Genomic DNA, 18,415 nt, shown 5'->3' on the forward strand with positions numbered 1-18,415 from the left:
GAATGCTACAATTGTGGAAAATTCGGACACTTTGCAAGAGACTGTCCTGAAGAAGAAGGGGAAGATAGTGACAGCACGGCTGTGGAAGTCAAAAAAGACAGACGGGCGGTGGAGAGGCAGGACAGCGACGGGCCACTGAAGGAAGACGACAAAAGGGAAGTAACAAATTTAAATTACCAATTACTACAGCAGATTAGTAAAGGGTCAAGAGGCCTCCCCGAAGTAATTGTGAATGTAGAGGGAAAAATGTTAAGTTTTTGGTTGACAGTGGTGCCACCCACTCGATGTTGAAAGAAGGTTTAATAGAATGTAGAATGAGACCAGGGTATGGGATAACAGTAATTGGAGTGGGAGGCCATCCCATCGATGAAAGGATGTCCGAGCCTCTCCAATGTAGTTTAGGAAATAGCCAATTCAAACACAGCTTTTTGGTGTCAGAATTGTGTCCAATTGATTTGTTAGCTAGAGACCTGATGTGTAAACTTGGATGCACAATTAGCAGTAACCCAGAGGGGTTATTTGTCATGTGGGAAACACCCACACAGGGAGTCCAGTTAGAAGTGGGGGTCCCTTTGTATGTTTATGAATTGCAGTGCACTGCTGGGGAAGTACTAACACATTTTATGACTGAAGTTACTAACACACTACCTGGTGAGCTGACGGTTAAACAAAGTGACTCTATTCACTGTACGATGGAGGTCCATGAGGGACCAGACGTTGATTTTGAGCAGAAATTTGACTTAGGGGGCAGCGACAGTTTGATTATCACAGCTATAGCATGGGACTGCGAGTGGGCTGCGGGAGTGGTGCAGCTCTCAGCTAAACAAAAACATTTATATTCGGTCTCGCATGCAGCACCTCATGTGTTGCTGGCTAGCACACATGCCGACCCAGACTGGCAGAGAGTAGGATTATGGACTAAACGCGTGTTGAGCGCAACTGACTGGGTAAAGGAACCCCAGTGTGAAATTATGTACAGCCCGAGCATAAAAGCGTGGAAAATGCCAGCCCCGTATAGGTTAAATTGCAAAAGGGGGGTCGAGCTCGTGAGTCCAAATATGGTAATTATGGCAGCCTCTGTTACCCTCTCAGAGGAAGAGGAAGAGGAACTGAAAACAGTTCCTGCAGGGTTATGGGCACAGGGAAAAAATGATGTGGGCTTAATAAAAGGATGTGAGCCTGTCCACATCACCCCAAAATCTGATTATAGACCACACCAACACCAATACCCTATGAAACCAGAGGCAGAAGAGGGTATTAGGCCGGTGTTCAAATCATTAAAGCAAGCAGGAGTAATCGTGCCATGCCCAGACTCACCGGTACGTACTCCAATCTTCCCAGTTAAGAAACCAGGGAGAGATGAATGGAGATTTGTGCAGGATTTGCAGGCTGTCAACGCGGCAGTACACCCTAGAGCCCCAGAAGTTCCAAATCCGCACACCATTCTCTCTCAGATCCCACCAGACAGCAAGTGGTTCAGTGTAGTTGACTTGGCCAATGCTTTTTTCAGTGTACCTGTGCACAAGGATAGCCAATTTTGGTTTGCTTTCACTTTTGAAGGAAAGCCATACACATTCACGAGGTTGTGTCAGGGGTATTGCGAATCACCAACTATTTACAATGCCACCTTACACCGAAGCCTAGAGGCTTCAGCGCTCCCTGAAGGAACAGCTCTGCTGCAATATGTTGATGATCTTTTAATTTGTGGAAATACACGAGAAGCGTGTAAACAAGCCACGGTGGCACTGCTACATCATTTAGCAGGGAAAGGCCACAAGGCATCCAAATCTAAATTACAGTTTTGCAAGCAGCAAGTGCATTTTTTAGGACATGACATTACCGAACAAACGCGCATGCTGACTAAAGACTGGGTGAATGCTATTTTGACTATACCGAAGCCTACGACGAAAAAACAGCTGCTGTCCTTCTTAGGCATGTGCTCCTATTGTAGAACATTCATACCATCTTATGCAGAGCATGAGGGGCCACTCAGGAATATAATACCGACCAAGGGGTCGAATTCCTCTCAGTTACAGTGGACGCCAGAGGCTGAAGCGGCCTTTACAGCATTGAAGCAATTACTACAGGTCATGCCTGCCTTAGGCATCCCAGACCTCAGTAAATCATTCGAACAGACAGTGGATGTGAAAGGACAATACATGACAAGCGTTTTAACGCAAAAACACGGGGACAAACAGAGGCCAGTAGCCTACTTCTCAGGAAAGCTGGATGCAGTCGCAGCAGGCCTGCCATTGTGCATAAGAGCAGTAGCCGCAGCAAAAAAGGCCCTAGTAGCATCCAGAGATATAGTAGGATATGCTAATCTGACCCTACATGTTCCCCCTGCAGTATCGCGAATATTGCAGGATCAAAAGGTGGCACATATTCCGTCGTGTCACACACGGAAGTGGTGAAAGCAGAACCACTCCCATCTAACTACTCAGCGCAGGCAGCTGAGCTTGTCACACTCATACAGGCATGTAAGATAGCACAGGACAAGACTGTGAATGTTTGGACTGATTCCCGATATGCTTGGGGAGTGGCACATGACTTTGGGGCCATTTGGAAACATCGCAACTTTCTCACCAGCTCAGGAGCAAAGATAAAAAAACACCGCCTGGTAGCAGAACTGTTGGAAGCAATCCAACTGCCAAAGGAAGTAGCAATTATAAAGTGTGCCGCACACACAAAGGCGGATGACGCTGTGTCAAAAGGAAATGCTTATGCGGATAAAGTAGCTCAACTCACAACGTTACAGCCGCTCAATCCACAAATGGCACAAGCAGATACTGAACCAGAATAACTACCAAAGATATCCAAAAACAAGCCACTCCACAGGACTATGCGAAATGGAAAAAAGGGGGGTGTAAACAAATAGGCGGGATATGGGTACACCCAGATATGAACAAACCATGTCTCCCCACAGCTTATATGAAAGGACTAATTGAGATTGCTCATGGGAGGAGTCACATGAGCAAAGGGGGGATAGTGGAGAGTATAACGAGACATTGGTATGCACCGGGAATAAACACATATACCCAAAATCTTTGTTCCCGATGCCTGGTATGTGCATAAAATACACCGCATGGAGACAATCATACCAAACATGCACCCTCCGGACACCCGCCGCCTAGTGAACCATTTCAACATTGGCAAATATATTTTGTAGAACTAACACCACCAGAAGGGAAGAGATACATGCTTGTGTGTGTGTGTGCATGTTTAGTAAGTGGGTGGAGGCCTTCCCAACAGGAAAACAAGATAGTGATGCAGTAGCAAAAGCGCTACTGAGAGAAATTATTCCCCGGTGGGGGTTGCCGCAACGAGTGTCCAGTGACAATGGAACACTCTTCGTACATGAAGGGTTAAAAGCTCTGACTAAATACCTAGGAGTGGATATGACAAAACACTGCAGCTATCACCCTGCTAGTGCAGGGGCAGTAGAACGGACAAACGGCACCATTAAAGGGGGTCTAGCTAAATTGATGCAGGAAACAGGCATGAATTGGGTTAAATGCCTCCCCCTAGTTCTGTGGCAAAGTCGAACCAGGCCGCAGGCACGAACAGGCTTATCAGCTTTTGAGATAGTGTTTGGACGGCCTCCCAACACAGGGGTGGGACCGCCCAACTGGGACACTAACCTGATCAATGAGTCACTTTTGCAGTATTGTGTGTCTCTGCACAAATCTCTCTCCCATGTGTCTAAGCAGGTGAAGGCAGTCCTTCCTGAGGTGACGGATACTCCCCTCCATACGCATCAGCCAGGCGATTGGGTGCTGATTAAAGACTTCAGAAGGAAGCAGTGGAGTTAACCCAGGTGGAGAAGGCCGTTCCAAGTGCTACTGACGACCAACACTACTGTCAAAACCAATGGAAGAGCAACTTGGGTACACCATACCCACTGCAAAAAAGCACCTGAGAGTCCTACAAACGACTAGTAACCATGAAGAGCAAAATGACCGAAGCGATGACTCTCGCAGCATAGACAAGTATAAAGGAGCCCGACGTGCAGGACGAAGACTTCTATAGACTAAGAACATTATTAAACCCTACGATGAATGAAATTACAAATGATTGTATAAGAATCAAAGGAGGGAAGTGTGATGGAAATTATTATTCGATCATGTATTATCATGTGATTCATATATAATCATGTTAATCCTTTCTCTATGTAATCCTATATGAATAGTTTAGTCTGCACATTCTGTGTTTGTATATTATGTGAACAAAACGACTGCTGAATCAGCTGCTTCGTGATCTTGCATGTGTCATGCGACTAATGCTGATAAAGAGAAACTAGCAAACTGTGTCTGTCCTGGTGGAACAGAGCATCCTGGTATGTGCAAAAGTGTTTAGCGCGATAAGGAGCAGGAAATGGGTAAATAGGATGACCGAGCACCCCTCCCTGGGGGAAGTGAAGTTTAGATATAAGGAACAGAGTCAGCCTACCCCTTTAGAGCTTTCGCTTCAGAGCATTAGCTCTCACACAGCTGTGTTTTGTATGTCTTATTTTCTCTATTAAATTATTCTTTTAATCACGTCTGACTTGCTGTTTATTCAAAATTCCACCACAGTACTTACAGTGAAGATGTGTTTTATCATTCTTGCATTTAATTGTTCATACTGATGATCTCATTGTAATTGTAGTGAGTCATGGTAGACTACAGTAGGTACAAGGACAAGTGTGAACCAGATAAAAACAGAAGCAAAAAACACACATAAATCTTGGACAAGTGTCAGTGCAAAAGTTTTTTTCTGTGACAAACCTCCCTCCAAAGCTGTATTTTAATAGTTTTTTAGGTTTCTGTTTATCAATGTATGAGTTTAGTACACTTATGCACCAAAATATCAGATTGTTTCTGACTTGTACTGCCAGCATTGGTGTTTTAATACCTAAATGTTGCTGTTTTGATTTTTGTGAAATAAACATGGAAATTAATTCATCCTTAGCATGAGGCGACCCATAGGGATGTCTAGATATTGCTGCCGGTAGAGTCAGCCATACAATCAGACATTCTGATGATCCATGTGTGTGTGTCTGTGTGTGGGTGTTTGTATGTGTGCGTGGGTGTTTGTATGTGTGCATGGGTGTTTGAAAATAGTCAAACAAATAGTCAGCTGTCAAACAAAATGAGATTCATGGGAAAGGCTTACTGTACAGAATGCAGACTAGGACGTTTCTCATGGATTAGTACTGTGTGTGTTGTTTTGTCTGTGTGTAGGAGAGGGGTGTGGAAGCCCTTTTACAGCTTGTATGATTTTTTTATATAAAACAAGACAGGCACAGTTACTGCTCACAATAAGGCCCAAGTTGGCCCCAGCACAAAATGAATCATTTGAGAGTATCTCGTGACAGAGGCCAGCAAAACGCTTCGCGTGAGAACAAGTGAGAGAGAGAGACAAAACAAGGTCTCTGTGGCAGAGATTTTAAAGATTTGTGGGAGGAAAGCTTGTGAACAGTATGCGTTCTCTCTCTCTGTGTGCGTGTGTTTGTGTCAACTATGTGTTTGTGTGCATGGTTGGGTCTTTTGTCTTTGGATACTGACATCCAAACCATAAAGGGAACAATAAAACTTCTGATGCTAAGGAGACACATTGTTTGATAAAGGAACAGAATGCGCTCACATGGTTTCCCAGCTTTTGCAAATGTGTGTGCGAGGTTTTTTGAGAGTGTGTGTATGTGTGTGCGTGTGTGTGTACCTTCATGTAGTCTTTCCTCAGGTACTTGTTCCGTCGCCGGTCCTCGTTCTGGTTCAGGATGGGAGGAAGATCCGGCCATTTTGGCTCAGTGTCGCCATTTTCAGACTTCAGGCTTCCATCAAAGGAGCAGGAGGAAGAAGGCTAAAGGGAAAATCAAATGCCATTCCGGCTCAGACTCACACACAGAAGCATCGTTGCACTGCACACAATATTTTCAACATTACCTGACTCTAATTACACAAAGAATCACACACTTTAAAAAAAAACAGCCTTTTTCTGGGACTTGACAATATATACAAGGGAATTCAGTTTCACTGTGAGCATGTGTTTGTGTGTGTACTTGGTTTGTATCTGGTCAACGTTTAGTATGAGCTGAAAACTGAAATGATAAAGCCTATGATGATGATGATGATGATGAGACCTCTGAGAAAGCTGTGTCTTCATCTGTGAGATCAGCGTCCTTCAGGAAAGAGGAGATGGAAAAAAGGGGGGAGAATTCAGACGACACAAAGTGGTAGTGAGGAAGACTGAGGAAGAGTGAGGAAGAGTGAGTGTGAGAGTATGCAAACAGACTAAGTAACAGTGAAAACACCTCATTTTGCTGCTTCAATAGTTAACCTTACTAATGTGAGTTAATTTGTTAGTGTCACATTGTTATGATACAAACTGAAATGTAACACAGAAACCAACAGTAAACACAACAAAAATTAAAAGTTTAATTTGTACAGCACTTTTCCCATGCCCAATGTTGCCCAAATACATACAGTGGTGTGAAAAAGTGTTTGCCCTCTTCCTAAGGTCTTATTTGTTTTGCATGTTTGTCACACTTAAATGTTTCAGATCATCAAACAAATTTAAATATTAGACAAAGATAACAAGTAAACACAAAATGCAGTTTTTAAATTAAGGTTTTTATTATTAAGGGGAAAAAAATCCAAACCTACATGTTCCCTGTGTGAAAAAGTGATTGCCCCCCCAAACCTAATAACTGGCTGGGCCACCCTTAGCAGCAACAACTGCAGTCAAGCTTTTGCGATAACTGGCAATGAGACTTTTACAGCACTGTGGAGGAATATTGGCCTACTCATCTTTGCAGAATTGTTGTAATTCGGCCAAATTGGAGGGTTTTCGAACATGAACCGCCTTTTTAAGGTCTTGCCACAGCGTCTCAATCGGATTTGTGTCAGGACTTTGACTAGGCCACTCCAAAGTCTTCATTTTGTTTTTCTTAAGCCATTCAGAGGTGGACTTGCTGGTGTGTTTTGGATCATTGTTCTGTTGCAGAACCCAAATGGGCTTCAACTTGAGGTCACGAACAGATGGCCGGACATTCTCCTTCAGGATTTTTTGGTAGACAGCAGAATTCATGCTTCCATTCACCATAGCAAGTCTTCCAGGTCCTGAAGCAGCAAAACTCCTGGGAAGGTTCACCACTGTTCCATGTTTTCATCATTTGTGGATAACGGTTCTCACTGTGGTTCGATGGAGTCCCAAAGCTTTAGAAATGGCTTTATAACATTTTCCAGACTGATAGATCTCAATTACTTTGTATCTTATTTGTTCCTGAATTTCTTTGGATCACAGCATGCTGTCTAGCTTTTGAGGATCTTTTTTGGTTTACTTCACTTTGTCAGGTAGGTCCTATTTAAGGGATTTCTTGATTGAGAACAGGTGTGGTAGTAATCAGGCCTGGGTGTGGCTAGAGAAATTGAAGTCAGCGTTCCAAAGATGTGATAAACCACAGTTAATTTATGTTTTAACCGGGGGTGGAATCACTTTTTCACACAGGACCATGTAGGTTGGGATTTTTTTTCCCCCTTAATAATAAAAACCTTCATTTAAAAACTGCATTTTGTGTTTAATTGTGTTATCTTTGTTTAATATTTAAATTTGTTCTAAATTTGTTAAATGATCTGAAACATTTAAGTGTGACAAACATGCAAAAAAAAAGACATCAGGAAGGGGGCAAACACTTTTTCACACCACTGTATGTTACAGGAGCAACATATGCAACAACAACAATGTAAACAGCACAAAACAAAGGTGATAAACAAATACAAACAAAAGATGATACCAACAGGAGTAAGAAGAAAAGCTCAAGTTTTGAGAACAGAGGGAGATTTGAAGCTGGGCTTTAAACAAAGATACAGAAGAGCAGAACAAGAGGTGCTCCAGGTTTTAGGGGTCAAGACACTAGGTAGATTTCTAGCAACCGAAATTTGCATATATTAAAAATAATGTATAGTTTTAATAGAACTAGAATAATAGAAGATTTTAATAGAAGAAGGAGTAATAGGTATACTCACACCTATGAGAACAGTCACAGGATCTGTTGTTGGGGACTTTAAACAAAGTCAAGGATTCATTTAAATTTAGACTGGTGCCACGTAAATAAGGAACACGAGACGTCTGAGGATAGATCCCTTAGGAAACACTTTTTTTGTCAGATTCAGTGGCTAGTTTGTTACAAAGGACAACAAAGTCATATCCACCTAGCAGATGGGTTAGATCGATGTCCTTATTAGTTCAAAAGGACAAAAGTCAGAAGTTTGTTTATAATTGAAAAAAATAGTGCTGTGGCTTATACCAGTACATAGGGTGAAATGATCCATTAGAACAAGACTAGTCCTTAACAGGAGGTCAGGCACCTCAGAGGAATTGCCAGAACATCACTTATCTGACACATTTATCCAAAGCAACTTACAATCATGTCTGAGTACAGCATTGAGCAACTGGGGGTTAAGGGTCTTGCTCAGGGCACAACAGGGGCCATTTAGCAGTGGTGGGGCCAGAACTGGTAACTTCCTGACTACACAGCAAGTACCTTAACCACTGAGCTACCTCTGCCTTATGAACATCATAAGAGCAAGAGAGATGAGACATAGGTGATATTAAGGAAGAACAGTAAAGCAATTATATTGTGACACAGGATTCGGGATTTTACATTAGGCTGACAAATGGCTCAAGTTTGCAGTGGCATCCGTAAGTCGTTGATCCAGAACAACTAAGTACTCAGACGCAGGCTCAACATGCAGACCAACTGAAGACATTGAGTGTGTGACTGACAGGGTGTGAGAAACCCCACGTGTGCGCATGTGTTCTTAGAGTGGGAGTGTGAAAACAAACTTAACAATCAGTTACCGTAAGAAGGAAAAGAGAACTTATACTGATCTGATGCTTACAAAGAAAAAACAGCTTTTACTTGGAATTAGGGTGGTGAAGGTTGTATTGTGAGGGTGGAGTGTTGGGTCAGAAGGAGTGCAACAGTGTGTGTGTGTGTGTTTGTGTGTGGGTTACCTGCCCACATACTGCTGAAGCTGCACTACTCCCTTCATCCAGTGATGCACTGCAGAAACAATAACACAGAATGTCATACCACATCTAGAGCTCATGTTGCTGTGAGTGGGAATGCCTGAGAGAGTGTGTCTATGCGAGCATGTTTGTATGCATGTGAGTGTGTGCATGCGTTAGCGTGTGTGTGTGTGTGTGTGTGTGTGTGTGTGTATGTGTGTGTACGTGTCAAAGCTTGCAATCTGCAATTACTGGCTACATGAATGGTCTCTGCTGCTTGGTCAGCCAACCAAATCTGGAAGAACATCTCCAGGTTCACTGATGCCTGAGACATGTTTTCCTTTCCAAACACCAGCACAACATGATTTCAGCAGAATCTTTGAGGCACTTTGCGCTGCTGTGCTGCTCGTGGCACTGCATGGACTGCTGGAATCTGACTTACTATAAATCAGTTCAGTTTCTGTCACTCAGTGATTGTTAACTGTGCTTACATTTTGGTGTCAGATTTTCAAACATGTTTGTGTGGGTGTGTTCGTGTCAAACAATGTTCCTTGGTTTATTAGTGTATGTCAACATTAAATATTTTAATACCTCCTAACAGCTTGTGAAGGAGATCTCTGCTTGCTACCTGCTCCTGAATGACTGAGAAACCTGTTGAGTCAGAACACCCCAAAACATTTTAACAAAAATCAGATCAAAACACTTAAACACAAAAAAATACAAGCGCAGATAATCAACTCAACACAGACACACACACACACACACACACACACACACACACACACACACACACACACACACACACACAGATAGTGGGACAAATGTGCAGACAATACAAACAAACAAAACAGGTGCAAACTAAATGAAATATAAATTAGATATGGCAAGTGTATAAACTGTAAAGACAGATAGGTATTGGCATGATATGCAATACACATCACGATATTTAGTTTGGCCAAAAAGTTGGAACAGACCAGACATAGTAATATTTATTTAAAAAGAAATGAAAAAAAAAACATGGGTACGCAGATTTTTTTAGATCATATTTTTTAAAATAGTATATTGAAGGAGAAAGTGGAGGAAAATTAAATAAAAAATGATCATGACAAAAACATATCAAGCCAGTTTAAGTTTGACACTGCAAGTGCATATAATAAAAAATCTCTTTTTTATGTAACGCTCAGTCAGTCTGTTTCTTGGGACACTAACATATTTGCATCGCCCCAAAACTACCACACTCACACAAGCGTCAGGATTGGTAAGTCACATTATCAGGCATCGGAATCAGTAGACACCCAGCAGTGACCCACGAATTCTGGCTCACGCTGTTCACACAATACTGTCAACCGTTTGCTGGTAAAAGCAGTAGATTCATTGCATGACTACAGGATGCACGTCACTAGGAGCTCATTTTTTAAACACTAAAAAAACTGTTGCCTGCTGCAGATATCGGTGATAACATGAGCTTTCACAAGTGGTGCATGTAAGAAACACGCAAAGGCTTCAGGTAAAGTTTTTGTTCAGTTCAAACTAAGCACGCCGCTCCACAGTTCCCCGAGGCCCAGCACTTGTTCCATCAGTCCTGCTGACTTCACTTCCTTATCCGCATTGTCTACATCTGCCTAGTTGTACCGCCAATCACTTTAGTGCTGCGGTCAGTGATGTGATTGGAATTGCTTAGGGCATATATATATACACAAGTCTTTTTGGTGCAAAAGACCTGCTCATGTCATAAACATTTTCCCATAATTAATTACAGATGGCAAATAAATCCACTGCTAAATTCACATGCAATGAACCCACTGCTAATACTAGCAAACATCTGGCCAAAATATATTGCAGTTTAAACTAGCTGTTATGCTGGTCCCCAGAATAGAGCAGAAGGGTCCTAATTCTAAATCAAATTTACAGTCCTGGACTTTGCAACCACTGGATGTTAATGAACGGAACTTTTTTTCTAACTGATATGCTGCTTAGTCGTCATGCCTGACTCCTAGTTAAAGGGAGGCTGGAAAAACAGCAGCATCTGGACTTTGAAGGCTTTGTTCTGAATACAAGGTCTAGGAGATGGACTTTCATGTTGTTACTACCTTTGAATACTTAGCTCTGAATGTCCTCTCTTCTACACCACAGTTGATGCTGTTAATTTATTGTCCTCCAGCAATTGGACTAGCTTCCTGCTGTTTATTGTGAAACATACAACACTCAACACTACTAGCTATCTTTCTGACCTATTCTCCCATATCATCCCTTTTGTACACCTTAGATCAACTCAACCATGGGTAGCAGATTCCTCAATGCTGTCGCCCCAAACTTTGGAACTCTCTGCCTCAATCTCTCTGTAACTGCTCATTGTCGTGGCACTCTCCCCTCTCACTGGTCACGTGGTACGGCCCACCACCTACAATGTGAGTTTCTTGTTTCGTCTTGATTGTAATCACGCCCACGTTTTGCGCACACCTGCACCTAGTTAGTGTTGTTCTGTGTTTATGTATCTAAACCCCTGTCGGTGTGTGCATCACTGTCAGTCATTGCCTTTGTTCGCTTTGCCTTTGTTCATGTCTGTGTTCACAATGTCAATGCCCATGTTTGTGTTCACTGTTTACGTGAGATGTGAGTTCCACTGTTGTGCGTGTATGTTAATAGACGTCTGTCTCCGTCGAGGGAGTCTGTGCGTCCTGCCCTGCGGCACTCAGGCCATTACGCTCCTCACTGTCTTATTTCAAATCCTTGCTTAAAACTTTCCTCTTCTTTATCTAATTTTTTTTAGATATTACTTATTGCAAAGCATCCTTGGGCTTATGAAAGGTGCTGCAGAAATCGAAATAATAATAATAATAATAATAATAATAATAATTATTATTATTATTATTATTATTATTATTATTATTATACATGTGCTCTGTGACATAAGTCATGTACATACAAGGACCAGATTCTAGATTCAAAATCTGGATTAACTGCACTAGTAAGACAAATACCCCTCCAAGACTTAATACTTTTGTGCACGCTTGTAAATCCTGTTTTGGAGTCAGATTCCATTGCACTCTCGTCTCATGCAGTGAGTCTGTGCAGGCCTTGCTATAGTCTGATGAGCAGCGACGAAGTGTGAAGTCCATCACAAAATCACAAAGAGACCGGCACTGCTCATGAAGCTGGAGCTGGGTGCAGCTGGTCGGTAATTCCACATACCAAAAGACTCTATTACTGTAATTACGTTATTGTAATAACTGTTTTTCTCACTCAGAGGAAAGCATGCAGAAACACACACACCCACCTATGTACACATGCTCACACACACCCACACACAGGAGATCAAAATTAGAGAACAATTTATGAACACTTGATTTTTTTCAGAAATAATGTAATCTTCATTGGTCAACATTTGAAGGATGTTTTGTTAGGGGTATACCATGCCACTAGAAAAGTGTTTTACAAAATAACAAAATTTCAACATAAAACCTTTATTTTGCAGAAAACACAATGATTAAAATTAGAACAACAATAACTGTAGCACAAAGAAAGATTACAACAAAATTTTCTGAAGGTTACAACAGTCACCAAATCAGTAGGAAGTGTGCAGGCTGTTGCTTTGAATGACTTCAGTACATCTGCGGCCACGGGACATCACTAGTCTCTCACACTCTGGTGTGATTTTGGTCCACTCTTCTTGCAGTCTCTTCCACAGTTTAGTGACTGTTGTGGGTTTCTTGGCCATAACTTTGTCACCAAGGATTTTCCAGAGGTTTTCTATTGGGTTTAGATCAGGACTCTGGGCTGGCCATTTCATTGTTTCAATGTTTTCAGTTTCAAGGAACTGCTTTACCCGTTTTGCTGTGACAGGGGGCTTTGTCCTGTATGAAAATTGCTGGCTGACTGAGTGATGAACACAAGGAAGGAACCACGTGTTGTTGAAGAAGGTTCTGAAACACACTTGGATTCACTCTGCCATGTAGCTGTATGAGAGGTCAAACTCCTGCTGCCGAAAACATTCCCCAAACCATGACACTTCCTCCTCCACCTTTCACCGACTTCTTTACACACTTTGGGTTCAGTCTTTCCCCAGTCTGTCGACGAGCATAATGTTTCCCAGCAGACCCAAATAAATTAAACGTGCTTTGATCACTAAAGTGAACCCTGGACCACTTCTCCCCTGTCCACACAACATGCTCCTCAGCAAAGGTTAGTCTAGCCTTTTGATTCTTTCTGCTAATGAGAGCTTTAGTCACTGCAGAGTGGGCTTCAGTCCAAATGCTCTTAAATGTCGAGACACCGTATGAGGACACATATCCTTACCCTGTTCAGTGCTGATCCGGCGAGCAATTCCAGCTGCAGTGTTGAACCGATTACCCATGGAGATTCTCCGCATTATCCTGTCCACTCTTGTATTTGTCTTTCGTGGGTGACCAGCCTTCCTGAGGGACTTGAATGAGTTTGTGATGTTGTAAAGATGCAATATTCTAGAAATCACAGACTTGGAATGACCAGCTTCTCTTGCTATGGCTGATATGGTCACCCCTTTGGCCTTCATCTGGACAACCTGCTGCCGGAGGGTTTCAGTCACTTTGGAACGGCTCACCATCTTGCAAAGTCAGTGAAAACTGGAAAGTTAGGCTGCCAGTTAAATAGGGTTTGTGAGATAATTAAGGAAATTAGCACCAGGTGCCAGATTAACACCAATAACTTGCAGGTATCTGAAAGTGTTCCGTAAATTTGATGAGTTTTCTTTTTCAATGATCTCATTTAAATTTTTTATACTGTGCTTTAGAATATATTAATTGTTTTTTTCTTTAGAATACTCATGAAATAATCTTAAAATTCTGTTCTTTTACTCCTGTTAGGATAAAGTCACATAGGACTACACAATGACCATGACATTTAAGAAATTGTGTGTTGTTCTCTAATTTATTTATATATATATATATATATATATATATATATATATATATATATATATATATATATATATATATATATATATATGCGCATACATACACACACACTGACCTGCATGGGTGAACACAAACACACACATACATGCATGCATGCGTATAGACAAACGTACACACACACACACACACACACACACACACACAATATCTCTCTCTACCTGTGTGCTCTTCCCACAGCTCTCCTACGATGGATTAGGCTTTCTGCCCTACATATTAAGGACCGCCTCCTGATGGTCACATGCCATGGGGTGAAGAAGCAAGGAAAGGAAGATGCAGAGGAGCAGGAAGGAGGAAGAGGGAACAGGAGGAAAGAATGTAACATTTGTTAGTAAATGGAGAGATGGGGAGAGTGAAGCCAGGGAATATTGAGACAAAGAGGGAGAGATAGAAAGAAATTGATGTAATGAAAGAAAGAAAAAAAGCATTGGGATATGGACATTCTAAAAGGTTGTTGAGAATGCCTGTACTCTGTGTGTGTGCGTGCTGGTGCTGCGCTTCAATATAGAGGTCCTAGCATCAACGCAAATGATATGCGTGTTACCTGTTCTGCTGCTCCTGCTGTAGGAGCTGCACTGCGATCTTCCTCAGGTCCAGAACTTCTTTCAGTTCATCCTCCTCTTCCTCAGCCAGCTGCTCTTTCTCTGAACTGTTTACAGAGAGAGGGATGGAGAGGAGTATCAAATAGATACAAAGAAAAGATGAATAGCAGGACCCCGTCCAGCATGTAAGAAAAACGCACAACGACACATGCATAAGTTCAAACTGAAACGCACACACACACACACACACACACGGGCTGTACATTTTGCTATTGCAGTATTTTCCTTGATAATGCACAATATGGTATTGCATAATATGACCCCTCTAATCACATTAGAAATCACATTTTTATGTAATGTGATCTTCCTGACCAGAATACCCAAGGAGGAACCCCGAAGGGTATTCTGAGGTTCAATCTATTAAAATGTATTACATACAATCACAACATCTAGCTACATTATCACTTTGCTCCAAATAGACCTCCTCCATAAGCTCTTAGAACCTCATTATCCCTCTTTGGGAAACAGGTTATCTGAGTAAACAAGATAACAAGGACTGTTTCCATTTATGGAAATGTCATTGTACTGAACATAATTTATTACAGAAGGAGAAATGGTAAACAGCATAAAGCACACAATGACTTTTTAACAAGACATCCACAGCATTTAGCTGACACTTCTATCCAAAGCAACTTACAATTATGACTGAGTACAAATTGAGGGTTAAAGGTCTTGCTTAGGGACCCGACAGAGACAACTTGCCAGTGGCAGGGCTAGAACAAGCAACATTCTAATTACAAGGCAAGTACCATAATCACTGAGCTACCACCAAACGAACACAGTGCTTCTGTCCTCCCTTGGTGTCTCTTGTTTATTGGATAACAAACAAAACAATGTATGAACATGACATGAACTACTTTAAAAGAAAGAAAAACAGTAATATTTATGACTATGAAAATCCAGACAGCGAACGAATACAAACGAAAGTGACGTTTTTGCATTTCACCACTGCAAATCATTCAAGCCTCGTTAAGTAGCTATCTACCCTGTCAGCTGTCTAAAGCCTTTTTTTCCAAATTGGAAGCCTAAAAAATCTTGCTGTGTGGTTAACTGTTTTGTCTTTTTTGTCATGGGATTTCATTTTGCAGCTTTCTCATAAAACACGAGCGGACTATTTCAGCAGTAAATGAAAGCAATCACAGGGAAAATGCTCAGTTGACATGACCACAGAATACCTATAAAAAGGTGACTAAACCCAAAATACACTTTGGTTGACGCCAACTATCAAAGACTGATACAAGGAAGACAGCTGCTAGTAAGGTTGCCAAGACAGGGGCAAAATATTTTACCTAAAAGCAACTATAACATCTAGCTCCCAGAGATGAAAAATGGTTGTGCAAGGACAATGGAGGTAAGTTGGGGAAGACAACATTTTGGAGAGATATAGAGGAGACAGTAAGTCTGCCAAGTTTGTTTGATGGGTGTTAGGAAATGTGTGTTGGCCTAAAGATCAAGACATGTTCATGCCTGAATCTGAACACTAACATAGTCCCAAGATGGGGTCCCACAATGCTAATTTCATCTCAATAGACACACACACCAGAGGGAGTCATTATCTCTATGAGAATTAATTTTGTTTGGTATTGGCTCATGTTTAATTTGGATTCCTTGTGAAATTAAATTCTTGTCAAATATCCAGTGAAAGCTGTGGAGAATAAACTCTGGGGATTAAAATCTGGAGTTTTTCCTTGCCAAAGTTGACCTGGGCTTGCATGACGTATCTCTATAAGCAGAACCAACTCAATTTTGTTTGGTTTTGGCTCATGTGTTATTTGGATCATGTGTGAAATTACATTTTTGTCAAATATTCAATGAAAGCAGTGGAGAGTAAACTCTGGAGATTAAAATCTAGAGTTTTTCCTTGCCAGAGTTGAGCTGGGCTAGCTCTTTAGGGTATTAGGAACATGCTAAAATATATTCTATATACAAAATTAGCTAGGATCTATATAAATTACCCTGTATTTTAAACAATCCCTGGTGACACACGTGCATGGGCACACCTGTTGGCTCATCTATGGTCTCTCAGATGTAACATTAACAAACAGCATATCCTTGTGGAGAACATGAAATACATCCCCGAGAAACAGCTCGCACTAGCATCTGCGCTATGAGCTAACGAGCATTTAGGTCATTGGCAACCTGCCTTGCCATGTAAAGTTGGGTGGAGGTGCCCGATGGTTCTTCATTTATGTTATTACCTTGATGTGTAATTAGAAATTAACATAGCCTTTACTGGCCATTCCTGGGAAGTCGATTCATGGATATAGTTAGCCAATTATCCCCTCAAGGTGAAATATGCAGCCATAAAACAACAGACCTAGCCTTTAATTACATTTCCATTGAAATTCTGAAGTGTTTTGTATCATTTTATACCATTCTATATTTTTCCTGGGAAAAACCACATAAGGTGCATCCCTTAGCCAGGAGCTCTGGTGGCGCTATCTGACTGAATTCACAAAGACAAAATCAGAGGGGAGGGAGGCAGACATGAGCAATGTTTTTGCGAAGTTCAGTTGGGACACTTGCTGGAACCTGGGCAATTCTGGAATTTTTTGGATCACCATTTCCTCTCAGTGTCCTTTCTGTGGAATAACCAAGCTATGGATGGAAGCTCAAGCACAGGTATAAGCCAAGTCATCACACAGCTACCTTTGCAAATCACTGCAAACAGTGATTCATCCCACAAATAAGAGCAATCGTAATTTTCTGAAATTCTAATTAAATGGTTTTTATATGGTGACAGAGACTGTAATTACATTGTTATAAGCCTGTAATAGCTCATAACAGGTTATGCCCTCAATTTCCTCTCTATATCGTCTCTACATCTCTGTCTCCCTGTCTTTCTGTGAGATACACAAGGTTTCCAGAGAAAAAGGATGTTTTGGACAGAGGTCCTTCATTAGCTGTGCAAGCAAAGTTCTTCTGAATTTTTACCCCTAGAAGCACTTGCTGATGAAAGACTGATGTCCTGTCTTTGTGAAAACCTTGCGTGTGTGTGTATGTGTGTGTGTCTCTCTCTCTCTCTCTCTCTCTCTCTCTCTCTCTCTCTCTCTCTCTGTGTGTGTGTGTGTGTGTGTATATATATATATATATATATATATATATATATATATATATATATATATATATATATATATATATTGAAAAGGCAAGATTGATTTTGTTGATACAGTTGTATGTGCAAAATGTAAACATTTTACATTATGCAACCGAGGGGAGTTGCCCTTAAAATACATGTTGAACTTTTAGTCGAAAACAGACTTCAGCCCCAACTTCAGACTGAAAAGAAGGAAAAAAGCAAAAAGAAAAGGAGCACAGAGGTGACAGAGAGAGAGAGAGAGAGACCATCAGTGTCATATATTGTTTTCTCCAGGTCTAAGAAAGAAGAGACTTATTTAGGAAGTAAGATACAAACTTCTCTTTCTAAAACAACTACAAAAGGTTCCTTTCTGTATCCTGATATCTGGTGAGCTTATGAGTAATCCTATTTCAGATGTTTTGCTGGTCACATGATTGCTGCCTGTGCATTCATTGGTGGATGCAGGTGCCTCTGCAGGCCTGTATTACAGGGATGGTACATGTGTCTTTTCCAGGTAAATGGTGAGAAAGTTTCTTCAGAAAAATGAGTCATCCAGTTTGTCCAAACATGTTTGGTTGCATTTATCTCTCTCCCTGCCACATTGCGTCATGCTCTCTGTCTCCCACACACACACACACACACACACACTTCTCTTTTTTATCTTTTATACAAACACACACACACACACACACAATTTATCAGGCATACTCAGATGTGCACATTCTTTGTTTCTCACGTAAATACAATGTCACATGCAGCATCAAACATACTCTCCCATATACTGACACACACAC

At 41.4% G+C, this 18,415-nt stretch overlaps 1 protein-coding gene across 9 annotated transcripts in view; it reads right to left on the bottom strand.

Moving 5' to 3' along the window:
- lrch2 (leucine-rich repeats and calponin homology (CH) domain containing 2) overlaps nt 1-18,415 on the bottom strand; it is a 61,606-nt gene that overhangs the window by 15,221 nt on the left and 27,970 nt on the right. For 4 of the 9 annotated variants that reach the window (XM_035527049.2, XM_035527048.2, XM_081718867.1 and 1 more), the window contains 6 exons: nt 14,485-14,589; nt 14,102-14,170; nt 9,583-9,642; nt 8,998-9,046; nt 6,122-6,160; nt 5,701-5,841 (listed from right to left, as the gene is read on the bottom strand). In XM_035527049.2, coding sequence (XP_035382942.1) covers nt 5,701-5,841; nt 6,122-6,160; nt 8,998-9,046; nt 9,583-9,642; nt 14,102-14,170; nt 14,485-14,589 — 463 coding nt within the window. The remainder of the gene's footprint in view (nt 1-5,700; nt 5,842-6,121; nt 6,161-8,997; nt 9,047-9,582; nt 9,643-14,101; nt 14,171-14,484; nt 14,590-18,415) is intronic. The other 5 variants (XM_081718865.1, XM_035527053.2, XM_035527051.2 and 2 more) reach the window with 3 other exon arrangements.

The sequence above is a fragment of the Electrophorus electricus genome, chromosome 8, assembly GCF_041902795.1.
Source record: "Electrophorus electricus isolate QZ-2024a chromosome 8, ASM4190279v1, whole genome shotgun sequence".
In the NCBI taxonomy this organism is placed as follows: domain Eukaryota; kingdom Metazoa; phylum Chordata; class Actinopteri; order Gymnotiformes; family Gymnotidae; genus Electrophorus; species Electrophorus electricus.